This window comes from Schistocerca americana, chromosome 3 (assembly GCF_021461395.2).
Source record: "Schistocerca americana isolate TAMUIC-IGC-003095 chromosome 3, iqSchAmer2.1, whole genome shotgun sequence".
Classification (NCBI taxonomy): domain Eukaryota; kingdom Metazoa; phylum Arthropoda; class Insecta; order Orthoptera; family Acrididae; genus Schistocerca; species Schistocerca americana.
The window spans coordinates 383,488,402-383,506,105 of record NC_060121.1 but is presented as its reverse complement, the minus strand read 5'-3'; the positions used below and the strand labels follow the sequence as shown (position 1 = coordinate 383,506,105).

General features: G+C 37.5%; 1 protein-coding gene across 5 annotated transcripts in view; it reads left to right on the top strand.

The window, feature by feature from the left end:
* Positions 1–17,704, top strand: part of LOC124605663 (DNA repair and recombination protein RAD54B-like) — a 336,958-nt gene that overhangs the window by 219,676 nt on the left and 99,578 nt on the right. For 3 of the 5 annotated variants that reach the window (XR_006978669.1, XM_047137502.1, XM_047137499.1), the window contains 3 exons: positions 43–189; positions 310–462; positions 9,437–9,563. Coding sequence is in view for 4 of the 5 variants with exons in the window: in XM_047137502.1 (XP_046993458.1) it covers positions 43–189; positions 310–462; positions 9,437–9,563 (427 nt within the window). In the remaining variant the exon portion in view is untranslated. The remainder of the gene's footprint in view (positions 1–42; positions 190–309; positions 463–9,436; positions 9,564–17,704) is intronic. The other 2 variants (XM_047137501.1, XM_047137503.1) reach the window with 2 other exon arrangements.

Below are 17,704 nucleotides of genomic sequence, written 5' to 3'. Positions count from 1 at the left end.
CTTTAATTGGTGTTAATCAGTGACTTTAAAAACGTGTTTCAGATCAGTATGTACAGAGCAGTGATTGATTACTGGGACTCACGGAAAGAAAACTTAATTTCTCTGGAATCAGTTCCGCACCTCAATATTATTACTTTACTTAAGAAAGTTTGCAATCATCCAGTGCTTATTAAGTCTAGTGTCATAGAGGTGAGGCTTGTACCTTGTTCTGTGATGTTGGGACACACTTGTTTATATGACAATGGTGGCACTTATTATTATTATTATTATTATTATTATTATTACCTATTTTATTTTAATTTATTCTAGGAAGAGCTTGAAATGAAACTGATGCATATGTTGTCATCCGAAATACTTGAAACATGTCCAAGAAACTCTGGAAAGCTTATTATTGTCTTACGTCTTCTTCAATATTTGAGGCAAACTAAGGAGCGTGTGGTGTTTGTGTCATACTATACACAGGTATATTTAATTTCCTCATAACATAATTGTTACCTTCTACCATTGTTGAACAATCAGGTGTTTCATGAGTATGTAAATAAGAGCACGAGGAATAGCACAATATGTACATTTTATTGTATTGGTAAGTTACAGTAGGTAAGTTTGATGTGAACACACCGTTGCCTTACTAGAGGTTGTATTGGAGGTAATGTGTTCCATATTCTTCCTTTTAGAAGAAAGCAAGTTATGTGACATCTAGTTGACATTGAATCCAAACTGAATTTTTTTACCTACTCAAATCGTTTTCAAATGTGAAACTCTTGTTAACTATGGAATAAAAACCTAGGAACAATGATGTACTGAAGCATTCATCCCCCTATGGGTGGGTCTGTCTCAACCTGCGGTCTGAGTGACCTGTCCTTTCTTTTTGACCTTCCCCAACCTATCCCTCTCTTTTCCCTGATGAAGGAATTATTAGTTTCAAAAGCTAGGTGTTTTTATGTCTTTCTGTTGACATTACTGCATTTTTCACCTCCTAAAAGTATGAACTGGTCAGCAAGTTCATCTCATGAATTCGTAAGTTTTCTTGTTTGAGTTTTCCTGTAATTTATGTTATTAAGTTGAATTATTGCACTATAGATTTCATCATGACCAGGTGAATATTTAGTATCAAGAGGGTAGATTACTCTGAAAGCTTGTTTTGGATACATAGGATGAATTTGAATTTCATCAGATGTGCTTTGGTGGGCTTTTCTTTGTCTTTGTAGGCTATCTAGTACTCAAACCAAACTTGTCTGCTACTGACAGTAAAAAACTGTTAAATGTGCCTGCAATTTTGGTGCTTTCTTTGATCAGTTCATTATCTACCTTCAAATATAAATTCCTTCTCTTACCCGATTTGCTTTTGCAGTCTTTTTTTTTTTTTTTTTTTTTTTTTTTTTTTACAAAAATCTGCCAAATTCTGTTTGGGAGTTGTCATGTGAATTCATTTTTGATCCACCATGAGGTGGTGTGCCACCCATCTTGCACAAAACTTTATTATGTGCAATTCTACATGCAAAATGTAGTCAAAATATTGTTTTGAAGTCTTTAAAATTGTGACAATTTCATGAATTTTCATACACTGATCTTCCGAGATCATATTGTGCACATTTTAATTTGATATTGGTTGTGTTTGCAATTTTCAGACATCATTCACTCAGATTACGTTGAACACTTTCACAGCCTTGTTTACAATTGGCAGTCCAATTCTTTGTGGTGGAAATTGGAGGAGGAAAATCATCATACATATTTATGAACCCAGCATGAATTTTGTGTGGTGACAAACCTTGTTTTGCAGGAAGTCACTGCACAGTACTAGATTCTAAGCATTCACACATTGTACGACGTTATACTGCTGCCTAAATTCAACTACTGCACATAATGCCATGAAATTTCACCTGAGGGTTTTGAAAGTTGTACCAAACACCATGATGGGGAGGGTGGGGGTCAGGGGGCAGTGTGACTGTCCTTGGAGGATTTCTGCCGGGTTATTACCTCCTACCAGCGCTGTCCGGTATGTCTTGAGAAACAATGTGAAGGTGGCCCTGAAAGTTAAAATCTTGCATGACCTTGGACAATGCTATTGTGAAAGTTTTTACCATCCTTTAAGACTGATGCTGAATTGAGTATTAATTGGAACCATTGTCATGTGGTCATGCCATTTGGATACAATACATTTTGAAAACCGATGAATATTAGTTGTGCCAAATTGCAAATTGTCGGTTATGATTGTGCATGGAAGGTCTTCAGGTGCAACATTTTTTATTAGGGCCTCAATTAACATTTCATTAACAAAATTATTTCTGTTATTTGTATCTATAATTGAAGTTTCATGATATTAGGGATAAACCCCATGAAATGAATATTAAAGTGCTCCAACATTTTGTGCGCCACAGTGCAAATGACTGAGGAGATTTCACCTGCCAAGTTACATATCATGAACATGCTTTTACCAGGTGTTAGGCTTCAGTGTTGATATTTAATCAGTATGCACACTGCCTAACAAGGGCATTCATTTATGTTAGCTACCAGTGGCTGTGATAGAGCAGCACCAAGACCTGTCTACACAGGCATCGAGAGATGACAGCATGATGGTGCCTTTTGTGTGTTTTTAGTAATGAAATACCAGCGACCAGTGCTAGTCTGTGCTGGAGGGTGATATAATTTTATGAGACATCATTGACCATAGTGGTTAAGTGCTCAGACTACCTGCAGTTGAATTAATCAGTTCTCCAGCTTAGGAAGGATACTCTAGTCGAGTATGTGCCACAGTATCACATGTAATAAGAAAATCATTTAGGGGGTGCATGACCTTTCTGTCCTACTGGAAACATATAATTCCTTAAGTGTTGAATTGGGATTGGCCCCAATAGCAAGTTGAGAGAGAAAATCAACATTTTCCTGTTGGTATAATGATTTAAGATAGATCTCACAATTGCACTAATGAGCCAAAACATTATGACCACTGCCCAATGCGAGATTGATTACTGCCACGTGGCATGATATGGTAAGGAAAGAATGTAAGTGGAGACAAATAGGGAATCATTCTGTCAACAATGCGGGCTGCAAATGGGGAAATACACTGACATAGCTGACTTTGATAGATAGCATGTTGCTATGGCCTGGTGCTCGGAAATGAGCTTCATGGTGATGACAAAACTGGTCAGCTAGTACTGTCTTGGATGTCCATGCCTCATCACAGTACATGGCGATTGAACTCTTGCCCCCTCTGTAAAACAGGATAGGCAGCAATACGTGCAGATCTGATGACAGTGTACAGTGCTGGTGCTGGCACAAGTATTTCAGACCACACCGTTCAAGACACATTGTTCCACATGGGGCTCTGCAGCAGATGACACTTATATTTTCTCATGTTGACCCAATGACATCATTCATTATGATTGCAGTTGGCAAAGGTCATTGAGATTACATTGTGTATCAATGGAAATTTGTGCCTGATGGGAGTGATATGTTTTTTGTTCACTAAGTCAATGACAGTGTCCAGATCTGTCATCATTCAGGTGAATGGCTGCTCGAAAAATGCCCTTTGCCATGGATGCAGACTGATGGGGACAGTATTATGCTATTGGAGACATTCAGTTGGGCTTCCATGTGACCTGAGGTGATAATCAAAGGCACCAAGACAATTTTGGTCTACATGAATGTACTGTGGGCCACCTGCATTTCTTAACGTGTGAAGTCTTCCCTGATGGTGGTGGTGCTTCGACAAGGATAAGTGTCTGTGTCACAAGGCCAGAATTGTTTTACATTGGTTTGAAGAGCACAATAGTGAATGTGCGGTGATGTAATGCCAATACATTCACCTGACCTTAATCTGGTTGAACACATTTGGAATTCTATCAGGCACCAGCTCCATGACTACCAACCACTGACCTGTAATTTTTTGGAATTTGGTGATCAGTGCATAGACATCTGGTGCCACATATCTTTGGAAACTTATCAAGGGCTTGTCAAACCTGTATCCTACAAAATAACCTTTGTGTTGCATTCCAAAGGTGGGCCAACGCACTATTAAGGAGATGATCATAATGTTTCCATTCCTCAGTGTACATATTCTGCAATGTTAATTGACTACTGCTGGGTGCCCAAGAGCTACAAGAGTTAAAACAAAGAAATACAAAATAAATTAAATCCAACAGAATGCAATAACTAAGTAATGAACTCACTTTAAGAAAATACTTCTCAATTTGTGGAAAAAGTACCTGCCAAATAACAAAGGAAATAAATGAAGGTATAACTTGGTTGCTGTTGCTGTGAAATGATGCCCTAAGTGTTGTGCTCACTTATAGGGGCAAAGTTATTTACAAATTATCAAAATAGCGATCCTTGTATTCTGCTTGAAACAGAAATCCTTCCCCAAAATTTCTAATAAGCAGTGTGATACAGTTTGAATGCGCAATGGTGATAAGATCAGTCATAGCAAAATTTTATTTGCACTCACAAAAATTTTCACTGCACTTTGTGTGGAGAATATTAAAGTAGGATTAGAACTCAGTGACAGGTTTCCTCTTTGTCTTCGTCAGATCTGCAAGAGTTCTATGCAGGTGATGTATCACATAAGAATGTTGTTGTTGTTGTTGTTGTTGTTGTTGTTGTCGTCGTCGTCTTCCGTCCAGAGACTGGTTTGATGCAGCCATCCATGCTAATCTATCCTTGCAAGCATTTTCATCTCCAAGTAACTACTGCAACCTACATCCTTCTGAATCTGCTTAGTGTCTTGATCTTCCTCTATGATTTTTACCCTCCACACTGCCCTCCAGTACTAAATTTGTGATCCCATGATGTCTCAGAACATGTGCTACCAACTGATCCCTTCTTCTAGTCAAGTTGTGCCACAAATTCCTTTCTCCCCAATTCTATTCAGTACATCCTCATTAGTTAAGTAATCTACCCATCTAATCTTCAGCATTCTTCTGTAGTGCCACATTTCGAAAGCATCTATTCTCTTCTTGTCTAAAGTATTTATCGTCCATGTTTCGCTTCCATACATGGCTAAACTCTATACAAATACTTTCAGAAAAAAACTTCATGACTCTTAAATCTATACTCAATGTCAAAAAAATTTCTCTTCTTCAGAAACGCTTTCCTCGCCATAGCCATTCTACATTTTATATCCACTCTACTTTGACCATCATCAGTTATTTTGTTTCCCAAATACCAAAACTCATCTACTACTTTAAGTGTCTCATTTGCTAATGTAATTCCCTCAGCATCATCTGATTTAATTCAACTGCATCCCATTATCCTCATTTTGCTTTTGTTGTGGTTCATCTTGTATGCTTCTTTCAAGACACTGTCCATTTTGTTCAACTGCTCTTCCAGGTCCTTCGCTGTCTCTGACAGAATTACAATGTCATTGGCAAACCTCAAAGTTTTTATTTCTTCTCCATGGATGTTAATTCCTGCTCCAAATTTTTCTTTTGTTTCCTTCATTGCTTGCTCAATATACAGATTGAATAACATTGGGGATAGGCTACAAACCTGTCTCACTCTCTTCCCAACCACTGCTTCCCTTTCTTGCCTTCGATTCTTATAACTGCCATCTGGTTTCTGTACAAATTGTTAACAGCTTTTCGGTCCCTGTATTGAAAGAGAGGATTCCAGTGAACATCGTCAAAAGCTTTCTCTAAATCTACAAATGCTAGAGACATAGGTTTGCCTTTCCTTAATCCATCTTCTAATATAAGTCATAGGGTCAGTATTGCTTCACGTGTTCCAACATTTCTACTGAATCCAAACTAATCTTCCCTACGGTCAGCTTCTACCAGATTTCCATTCGTCTGCAAAGAATTCGTGTTAGTATTTTGCAGCCGTGGCCTATTAAACTGATAGTTCGGTAATTTTCACACCTGTCTACACCCGCTTTCTTTGGGATTGGAATTATTATATTCTTCTTGAAGTTTGATGGTATTTTGCCCATCTTATACATTTTGCTCATCAGATGGTAGAGTTTTGCCAGCACTGGCTCTCCCAACGCTATCAGTAGTTCTGATGGAGTGTTGTCTACTCCCGAGGCCTTGTTTCGAATTAGGTCCTTCAGTGCTCTGTCAAACTCTTCACGCAATATTGTATCTCCCATTTCATCTTCATCTATGTCCTCTTCCATTTCTCTAATATTGCCATCAAGTACATCGCCCTTGTACAGACCCTCTGTATACTCCTTCCACCTTTCTGTTTTCCCTTCTTTGCTTAGAACTGGTTTTCTGTCTGAGCTCTTGATATTCATGGAAGTGGATCTCTTTTCTCCAAAGGTCTCTTTAATTTTCCTCTAGACGGTATATGTCTTACCCCTAGTGATATATGCCTCTACATCCTTAAATGTGTCCTCTAGCCATCTCTGCTTAGCCATGTTGCACTTCTTGTTGATCTCATTTTTTGAGACGTTTGTATTCCTTTTTGACTGCTTCATATACTACATTCTTATATTTTCTCTTTTCATTAATTAAATTCAATATCTCTTCTCTTACCCAAGGATTTCTACTGGCCCTCATCTTTTTACCTACTTGATCCTCTGATGCTTCACTATTTCATTTCTCAAAGCTACCCATTCTTCTTCTGCTGTATTTCTTTCCCCGTTTTTGTCAATTGACCCCTAATGCTCTCTCTGAAACTCTCTAGAACCTCTAGTTCTTTCAGTTTATCCAAGTCCTATCTTCTTAAATTCCAGCCATTTTTCAGTTTCTTCAGTTTTAATCTACAGTTCATAACTAACAGATTGTGGTCAGAGTCCACATCTGCCCTTGGGAGTGTCTTACAATTTAAAATGTGGTTCCTAAATCTCTGTCTTACCATTATATACTCTATCTGAAACCTCCCAGTGTCTCCAGGCCTCTTCCATGTATACAACCTTCTTTCATGATTCTTAAACCAGGTGTTAGCTACGATTAAGTTTTCCTCTGTGCAAAATTCTACCAGGCAGCTTCCTCTTTCATTCCTTACTCCCATCCCATATTCACCTATTACTTTTCCTTCTCTTCCTTTTCCTACTATCGAATTCCAGTCCCCCATGACTATTAAATTTTTGTCTCCCTTCACTGTCTGAATAACTTACTATTTCATCGTACATTTCTTCAATCTCTTCGCCATCAGCGGGGCTAGTTGGCATATAAACTTGTACTACTGTAGTAGGTGTGGGCTTCGTGTCTGTCGTGGCTACAATAATGTGTTCACTATGCTGTTCGTAGTAGCTTACCCATGCTCCTGCTGTTTTATTCATTATTAAACCTACTCCTGCATTACCCCCAATTTGATTTTGTATTTATAACCCTGTATTCACCTGACCAGAATTCTTGTCCCTCTTCCCACTGAACTTCACTAATTCCCACTATATCTGACTTTAACCTATCCATTTCCCTTTTTAAATTTTCTAACCTACCTGCCCAATTAAGGGATCTGACTTTCCATGCTCTGATCTGTAGAGAGCCAGTTTTCTTTCTCCTGATAATGGTGTCCTCATGAGTAGTCCCTGCCCGGAGATCTGAATGGTGGCTATTTTACCTCTGGAATATTTTACCACAGTGAACGCCATCATCATTTAACCATACAGTAAAGCTGCATACCCTCGGGAAAAATTATGGATGTAGTTTCCCCTTCCTTCCAACCATTTACAGAACCAGCACAGCTAAGCCGTTTTGATTGATGTTACAAAGCCAGATGAGCCAGTCATCCAGATTGTTCCCCCCGCAGCTACTGAAACGGCTGCTGTCCTCTTCAGGAATCACACGTTTGTCTGGGCTCTTAACAGATAACCCTCTGTTGTGGTTGCACCTACGGTACGGCTATCTGTATCGCTGATGCACGCAAGCCTCCCTATCAACGGCAAGGACCATGGTTCATGGGAAAGGCTCATAAGAATAAAAAATAAATGTTTCAAAGTAGAAGAAAGTAGAACACGCTGTGGTGGCCTCTGCTGTTGTTATGATAATTGATCTGTGCGCCAATCAGCATCTACATAAACTACCAAAATAATTTTTTTTTCAGTAATTATTTGAAAAAAAAAAAGCTGTCCTGTTTTGCACTATCAGAGTTTTTAAATTGTTACAATTGTTTGTAATTTTATGGTAAAGGTAGGTGAGATAAAGTGCTGAAAGATCTACGGTCTCATCTCTCTGAGATTGCAAACGTGTGTGCAAGTTGTGTGTGTGTGTGTGTGTGTGTGTGTGTGTGTGTGTGTGTGTGTGTGTGTGTGTGTCTACTGCTGACAAAGGCCTCAATGGCCGAAAGCTGTAATTGTGTGAATCTTTTTGTTGTGCCTTCTTGCGACTCAGCATCTCCGCTATATGGTGAATAGCAACTTTTCTTCTCTGGTATTGTTACATTCCGTTCTGGATTTTCCATTGTTTGAAAGAATATTTTGTCATTCAAGAAAGGAATGTACCTTTTTTATAATGAACTTTCATATGTCACACACACAAAACCCTGATAGCTGTATAATTTGCCTTTTTTATTGAAAATCTGGGAAAAGCAAAAATATCGGTTATGACAACTTTTTTCCATGAATAAACTTTATTTTTGCTTAGTTATCATAAAACTGAAAATCAATATAGTGAGTTTAAAAAAGTGAAAAGGTTGACTAAACTATTTAAATCATTACTTATGACAGTTAAGAGTTAATTAAAACACACTTATATTTCATACAACAAATGTGTTCCTAATCTAACACATCAAGTCCCAAATATAACATTCAGAGAATCTGAGCTTGTAGTTTGCTCATAAAAAAATTAGATGATAATGCAACAATATCTATTTCTGCTTCATAAATGGTTACATCCACTTATTTATATATTTATTTATTTTTATACAAACATATAAATTATATTGGCTCTTGGTAAAGCATTAAGAAAAACAAACAAAGTATAAATTATCCTGTAATCTGACACCAACTTACTCTAATGTTGTTCTCAATAGAGGATGAACATCTTACTAAAGGTCAGCTCTTAATACTACTTATTACAGAAATTATTTAATATCTTCTTTCAAGTGCTTTTACCTATGAGTACAATGAGTTACAATATTAATAACCCCTGCATTTCGTTTTGTGCTTCATTTTTAATCCACAATTGTTGTCTCTCTGGTTACACTGCCTGACTTAAGATTCAATAATTAGATTGCATTATCATCAGCTTTGCTTGTTTCCTGAGAATGTTTTGTATTAAAAATGAACAGACAATACAACTGTTTTAGTATTTATTCTTAATTGTCACTTTGCTACACGTAATGGTCTTATACCTGCTGCAAAAGATAATTCTTTGTAATTGACACACTTTTGACAACTGACCAGCACTTATATATCATTAATTAGGAACCACAACAAAACAAACATGCAAGATAACCAGATGTGAAAAGACCAATATATTCGAAACCTTATATTTTAATGCTTGTTACATTTTTTCTGACTCTAAGTGGATCAACTCATGGTTGTATCATGTTACAGACATTAGATCTAATGGCACAGCTGTGTGAAAACTATGGCTACAAATATTGTCGATTGGATGGATCTACAGCTTGTAGTCAGCGTCAGACAGTTGTTGACAATTTCAATAGCGCATCTTCAAAATACTGTGAGTACTTAAATTTAATTTTTTGTCATTGCTGTGTCCATGTTACTAATCTTCAACTGAAGGGTTTGCATACTTCGAAATAGAACATCAAAACTTGTAGTTTTGCATTGATAGTTTCAATATGGTAACCCAACGCCAATTTGTTACAATTCCTTTAACGCCAATTTGTTACAATTCCTTTAATTTTATTGAATCTCTTTCTCTGTCTTTATAAAAAAAATATTTAGATCTGTAAATCACTAACTTAGTGTTCATTTAACAATTCCAGAGAGCAAAAGGTAACAATAATTATGTATACTAACTTTAATGATTGATAATATCAAACATCATCCATTATGTATCTAGTAGTCGGGATAAATTAACGAATAAATGAACATTGTGTTGAATGTGTAAAAATGTTATATGTATCTTTTGGAAACAAATAATCATAGAGTTCTTCTAAATACTCATGTTAGACCCCTAGGATGAAACCTGACATGAAAATGTGGAAACATTAGTAATGAACTATTGTAGCATTCACAGACAAATGCCAGACTTCGAAGAATCTGCGCAAGTCAACAGGATTCATTTAATATTAGGTATTGAATGTTGGCTAAAATGCAAAATTGAGAGCATGGGACAACCTTATGCTTATCAAATTAGTTTCTTAGTTATTAATTAATGTGATGTTTTTTTGTAGTATAAAATCAGCTTAAATCATCTGTGGTGTAAATTAGAGCTACCTGCGGCACCAAAACTGCAGGAGTGACTACCAAAATATGATTAAAACTTACAAGGAGAACACCTGGCAATTGGATTTTTGTAATTTTTTTTGTTTATGTGGTATGTGAAGTTAACAACTGAAATACCAATGGCCGAAAGCAGTTTGATGCAGTTCTTAAAAATTATCGAGAAAATTGAATTTGAAGTTTTCCAAGGAGCCATAATTCACTAAAATTAAGGTAGTCTTCAAGACGGGTGACATGGCTCACCCAGTAGTATTGAACAGTGGTAATCAAGTAACCAGTGGAATGCTAATTTGAATCTCAGTGTGGTCTTTCTTTCCCATTCGAATACCTCTTGTTGTTGTTGTTGTTGTTGTTCTTCTTCTTCTTCTTCTTCTTCTCCTTCTCCTTCTCCTTCTCCTTCTCCTTCTCCTTCTCCTTCTTCCCCTCATGGCATTAAAATTCTGAGTGGGTTTTAGTCTCATCAACAAGTTTCCTCCATTCTGCCCTCTCCAGCGTAGTTCTCCACCATTCTCAGACTCAGAGAGATTTTATATAAGCACCTAAAATCCACATTCCTGCTTCCTAACACAGTTAGTTTTCGTAGTGGCAATGTGGCATTCCTTGTTGAATTATACACGATAATAGAATTTTTACAAGGCAGGTGTATCAACCCTGCGCTCAACTCCCAACATGGAGAACCGGACTTTCATTTCGGTGTTGGCTCTCCTAGAGTGATTGACAACTTAGCCTATAGATTCCCCCCTACCTTGTGATGTGGGACACACTTCATCTGGTTCCATAGTTGAGACCACTCCGGTTACCACCGGCACAGCTCTCAACCTCATCGAAGCATGAAAGCCCTCCTGCCAGGCACTGAAGGTGCCTACAATAAGGTGGTGTCCCCTATATCATTTAATTATTAAATTCGTCAGATATATGCTAATCAGCACGTATTTTATAGTCTATTGTAATGAAAACTGCACATTTTCTTGTGTCTAGTTACACATCCATCACAAAATTCCATTCCCATTGCAAGTGTAAATTGTTAATTACCATAGTTTACAAAAGATTTTTAATAAAGTTGTAATTTTTAAAATTTAAATGCTCTTCTACAAATTATTTATAGTGAAGAATGTATATTTGAAATCCATGCAACATGTAATTAGAAACAAAAAGATTTCCATTTTGACAACGAGTGATGATTAATAAGTGTTCATTAACATATATTTGATGAATTTTATATGTAAATGATGTGGGTATTTTAATTGAATAAAAAAAATATAAAGAAAAAGACAATAGCAAGATTCAAACCAATGACCCACTGATTCCCAATTATCAGTCTCCAGCGTCTCGAAAACTATCTTAATTTTAGTGAATTAAAATTCCTTGAAAATTTTCAATGTGAAATAGCCTTGGGTGACTGATATTTCATTTCTGAACTTAGGTACCATCAATATAAAAAAAAATTACAAAAATCCGACTGCTAGGTGGTCTCCTTGTTATATTTGAATCCTTACACTATTTACCATTCATTGACAGAAGTAACAAAGAACTGCAGATAAACATTGATTAGTTAGTATGTTTATCTGCCAGCCATGATATAACAATTGGAGAACATTTTTAACATCCAGCAATTATGTGGATGTAGTATAGGAAGTCCAGATGTAAATGGTTTAAGGATTAAACAAACAACTCACCAAACATTGGAAGTGTTGAGTCATCAGAAGACACACAATCAAGACAGAACTTTGCAAACTTTCAGACGAATCCTTTTTTGAGCCATAGAGTATATTACGATACTGCAGTTTGTCTCATCCCCCCCCCCCCCCCCCACTCCCCCCCTCCAGTGCAGCCCTCTTGTTTCCGTTATCTCCATCTGTGCAAAGGAAATGTCATTAGCACTGTATCATTTTTGTTTCTTCAGTCATCACTAATACAAAATTGGTTTTGTCCAGTTCTGCAGTACTTTATTTGTGATGTTAAATGTGGCTTTCCTGGCAGTGAGTAATTTAAGGAATAAAGAAAATAATTTAACGATTAGTTGAGGTGTTAAGTCACACACCCATTTGAATGCTCCCATACATCGCATGTGCTACTCACAGCCACAGTATCATTAAGCCAATGAGCAATGCCCTTGGAGCTAGTTAAGAAGCCAAATGAATGAATTAGAATTTGTTTTCATTTCATGATTTAAAGTCTACCATTAACCCTCACAGTGCTGGGGGGAGGATTAACAGTACTTTGTGACACCTTTTGCAATCTAGTCAGGTACATTATATTTAAAATTTTGAAAAAATACTTACTATTTTTGGTGTAGTGTCTTACCAGATTCCATAAAAGTTTAAATCTTGTGGTTAAATTTAATCCATAAATTTAAGTCTCAATAGTAGATGTGACTTTTCACAATGAATGTCATATTCGACAAAATAATATAATTGAATAGTTAAAAGAAATCTACTCACCAAGCAGTGGCAGAACACAAACATAAAAGAAGGTTATAATTAGGCAAGCTTTCGGAGCCAATGTCTCCTTCTTCAGGCTGAAGGGTTGAAGGGGAAGGAAGTGGGGTGAAGTAAAAGGTCTAGGAGAAGGGTAGCTTTCGGGAAAGTCAGACAGAACCGCAGGTCAGTGGAGACTTACCAGACGGGATGTGTGTGTCTGCTGCCACTTGGTCAGTATATTTTTTATCTATCCAATTATATTACTTTGTCAAAAATTGATGGAATGCCTTATTCAAGATTATTTAGTTCAGGGTCCTGCTAATTCATCAATACCTCCCTAAGAAGTGGGATATGAGTAAAAATCACCATTAATTAATGTAATTTGCCTACTTAGTAGTGCATGAAACTGAAAGTGTGTTGGTATTTCTAAGAGTGTGCTAAATGATATCTTCGAGTTCTGGACCCTACTTACACATTAGTACCTCATTCCAGTCTATAGTTAATACGAGCCAACAACAGTTAACATTTTTTTGCATGAAGACCCTCCTTGGTAATACTTGTTATTGAAAATACATTGGTATTGTGACTAGGGCACAAATTGCCTACCTTCTTAATCATTTGTGTAAAAAAGGTGTCCCACTACCCAGCGTAATGGGATTTAGAAGGGAAATGCTGGGGTTTTTCTATTGAGAGTAGATTGCGGTGACTCAAAGTTTCTTTGTTAGTTTCCTTTCTTTCTTAGCTTTATGTCTTCAAAATTACAATTGCAAAAGAATTTGAGGTCGTGGATCATGACCCCATGATGTCCCTGGAAGGAGGCCATTTGGACAATGTGATGTTGATGTCAAGAACAGCAAGACCATCAGAGCACTTGGGGCCAAAGTAATTGGAACAGAAACAACCTCACTCTGTAACAGAAAGCTAAATGAGTAATATGCTAGGTTTCAAGCACTATCTGCCTCTATTGGCATAGCTGGCTGGCAGGTTGGCCCTTCACAAATGCAACAAATAAAACAATAAATTGACCAAACTTGTAAATTCCCTAACTTGCGTAAACATGATAAATTCTTGCAAGACTTGTTAATGCTTGATTTTAAAAATTGTTAAAGACATAAACAGTTATTTTTGTAATACTAATGAAACAACACGTTTATAATTCTCGATTCGGTGATGCCACATGAAGTTAAAACATTTACAGTCAGTAATGCTTGGCTGGCTTATATATTAAGTGAACTCTTTGATAGGTGAACTGAACGTACCAGTTTAGCTGTGAAGGGCATTACAGTTCACTGGGTTGGGTCACACACATATACTAACAAACCCCAAGTTAGCGGTGATCATTTCTAGCATGGACAGGTTGGTGGCCACTAATTCAGCTACACATAAACTAATGTCCATATAGATCACTCTTTGAATCTATCTAGTCCTGAAGTCTATAATGTCAGTTAAACTAATGCAGTAGCCCCTGTGAGATGTCATGACTTATAACTAATGGATGCTAACCAGTTCTTCAACTGGAACTAGCCAGAGCTTAATATAGATCTTAGTTCTTGGCATGGGATAGCCCCTCATCACTAGGCAAGGAGTAGCCAGATTAACAGAAGGTAGTCCCAGCATATGGCAGTAGATGACCAGAGGCAGGGAAGTAAGCCTAATTTATCATTGACTTTGCTAATCGTAGAATAAGACACATATGCCTGGCAAGGCAATGAACACCGTGATTGTGCAGTAGCAGCGTACACAGTAACAACAACAGGCAAACTGCAATGCTCCACTTGCAGTTATAGTTGATTATAGAGGACCAGTATGTGTACTAAATCCAACTTAAGCCACTAATACAAGCTTACCTCAGTTATGTACAATGAAACAATTGAGCAAACCTGGTGCTGATCAGTGAAACATATTAAGTATATCAAAAGTGCATGCATTCCAGGGATACAAGTTTGAGCAGTGAAATAATAAAGGTTCATAGTGCAGATGAGTTGGAAAAACAAACCTGTAATGTTTGGATACAGCATTAGTACTGTACTGCCACTTAAATATCTGGATGTATCATTGCAAAGCTAAATGAAATGAAATGAATGTATGAAGACTTGTGCTATGGAAGATAAATTGTTGACTTTGGTTTATTGGGAGAAACTAGTGTGACCCATTCTTGAACACTGCTCGAGTGTTTGGGATCTGTGCAGGTCAGATTAAAGGAGGACATTGAAGCACTTCAGAGGCAGGCTGTTAGATTTGTTACCGGTAGGTTCAGATCAAACGTAAGTGTTATAGAGATGCTTCAGGAACTCAAATGGAAATCCCTGGAGGGAAGATAACATGTTTTTTGATGAACACTGTTCAGTAAATTTAGAGACTCACTCTTTGAAGCTGACTGCCAAATGATTCTATTGCCAGCAACCTACATTGTGCGTAAGGACCACAAGGATAAGATACAAGAAGTTAGGGCTCGTATGGAGGCATGTAGACAGTCTTTTTTTCCCAAGCTCTGTTTGCGAGTGGAACAGGAAACGAAATGACTAATAGTGGTGCAGGGTATCCTCCACCATGTACCTTATGGTGGGGCTTGCAGAGTATCTATGTAGATGTAAATGTAGAGGTAGAACTTGTAAATGTAGGTGTATGTGTAGAACTCAAAATTCACTTGGATTCTATTTCTGACACAGCTCGCATTATTGGTCCATACAAACAAGGTAGCTTGAGCATGAGATTATTTAACCTTAAAGAGGCCAGCAAGTAGCGAGCTAACATCCCAGAGATGTTCGGGCTCACATGCAGTTCGTCTTCATCGAAATGTCTTGGCCCAAATTCATCTAGAGGTTGAACCGCACAAGTTGCATTACATGCCTAAATAAGTCACTTGTGACCCTTTGGTTAAATTGTCTGGCTGATGACAAGTTTGCAAAATACAAAGTTAACATAACATATAATAACAGTAATAATAATATCAGGAACTAAATTAACAACCCATAAATGACGTAGGCCACACAGTTGCGGTTTGGTTAGAGTAATGTTTATTCAGAAAGAAAACTAATAGCGAAGATAGTCGTATTTAGAGTTACTGTTACACTCGAGGGCATATCCATTTTGACACTGTTTGATCATTCACAATCTCATCGCGAAATACAAGTTACGTATATGAAAAATGAGAGTTCACACCAGGTGCGCAGCTGCTCACCGCTCAGAGAATAAGTCCTGTGATACCCCACAACGCAAAATTTTCTAAGTCGTTTCACTTCCTAGCTGCCTAAGACCGACCGGCCATCTGCTTTCATGTCTGCATCCGAACTGTACTCTTTGCTGAACTGTCTGCAGCCAAACTGTCCATTTTTGCAACTGTACCAGCACTCCCTCTGCCTGTCCGCGGCCGTGTTTCCTGCCCACCGAATATCCTCTCTCAACTGACTAGGGCAGTTCCCTTTCTTGAAGCCATCCATCTGATTGGCTACAGCTTATTCTACATCATTTTACATCTTAACATATTTAAATAATCAAAGCTTGAGCACTTTCACGATCTAAATAAAGTAACAATAATATCCATTACATAATAAACGTTAAATTCTTTTACATAAAACCTATACAACTTCCTTCTTAGCTTTGAATACTATGGCCAGTAGCCTTGCACCAATGTGCTTATAGATAAATAAATAAAGAACAAAAATAACTATTATGCTCTAAACTTTACAACAAATATTCTGTTACCTAATGATTCAGTAAGGTGTCGTACTGTCATTGTTCAATGTGTTTTGTGTGGAGGAAATGATGCTCTGATGCTTAACTGTAAATACTGATGATTAAATTTACTATATCTTTTAAACAAATAAAGTTGCAGAGTTGATATTTACAGTGTTTGTCATTTTAATGATGAACTTCTATATGAAATGTCGATCGTTAAGATTGACCAAACTGTTCAGATTTTATCATTCAGGTGTTTGTTACAAAACTTGTTAATTTCACTTTAACAGTAAATCCTAAACTATTATAGATATGATCAATATTCAAGTTTTATTGGGATCACCATGAAAATTTATGGAGTGTGGCAGATTAAAATTACTGTGTCTTGATTCCCTGCAATATTACAGAATTAAATAGTTTTCATGAATGTTTCCCTTTATGGCCGATCTTAGGTCCGCCATATTTAACACTGCTACATCTCCTTGGCCACAAACGACTTCTGTTGGGTTTCCCTATGATATGGGTTCTTGTCTGCCTCACTCGTACACTACACCGCTTAGCTCTCAATAGATAATAGATGCTTGTGAGTTTCCTCATCTCATGGTGCATCTGCGCCCTTTGTGGCACGTGGTCGAAAATGACAGGGTTCATTTCACAATTCCTGTAGTCTGACTCTAGAAGGGCGCAGTGAACTCACAAATTTCAACTCAGCCAGCCGCTCACAACAGTGGTGAACCAATGCTTAAAACAATAAAACACAGCAGACTTAAGAGTCATATCCTCTTGATAGCATCCAGATTCGCTCGACCTCACTCGACTGCCTCCACTAATAGTGCACTCCTCCAGTAACGAAGTCAGCACATGTCTTCTGTTAATTCCACAACATTCAATTCTAGAAATACCACTCACAGGATAGGGTAATAGCCAGCAGGTGTAGTTCGTAGTCTCCTCAACAGTTTCACACACAGAGCATACATAAAAGTCTCCCAGATAGCAACAATCAAGCAGAAACGAAATCTAGTTTCTAAATCTGTGATATGAATTGCTCAGGGTGCACACTAAATCATATGCAAAACTACACAATGTTGGCTTTCCAGTTGATACTGTAGGAAGCCTTGTCTGGATGACCGCCATCCAACCTCCGAGCCAGAACACTCAAAGCACAGCTGCCTTTTAGCAAAGTACCAGATGGTATATCACATCACTTTGCTGCAACCAGTGGCATGATCAAAAAGCTGCCACTAGATATCTACTCAAATAATCTCCACATCTTGCTGGCACCAGGCATAAAAAATCACACAATTACCAAATGTGA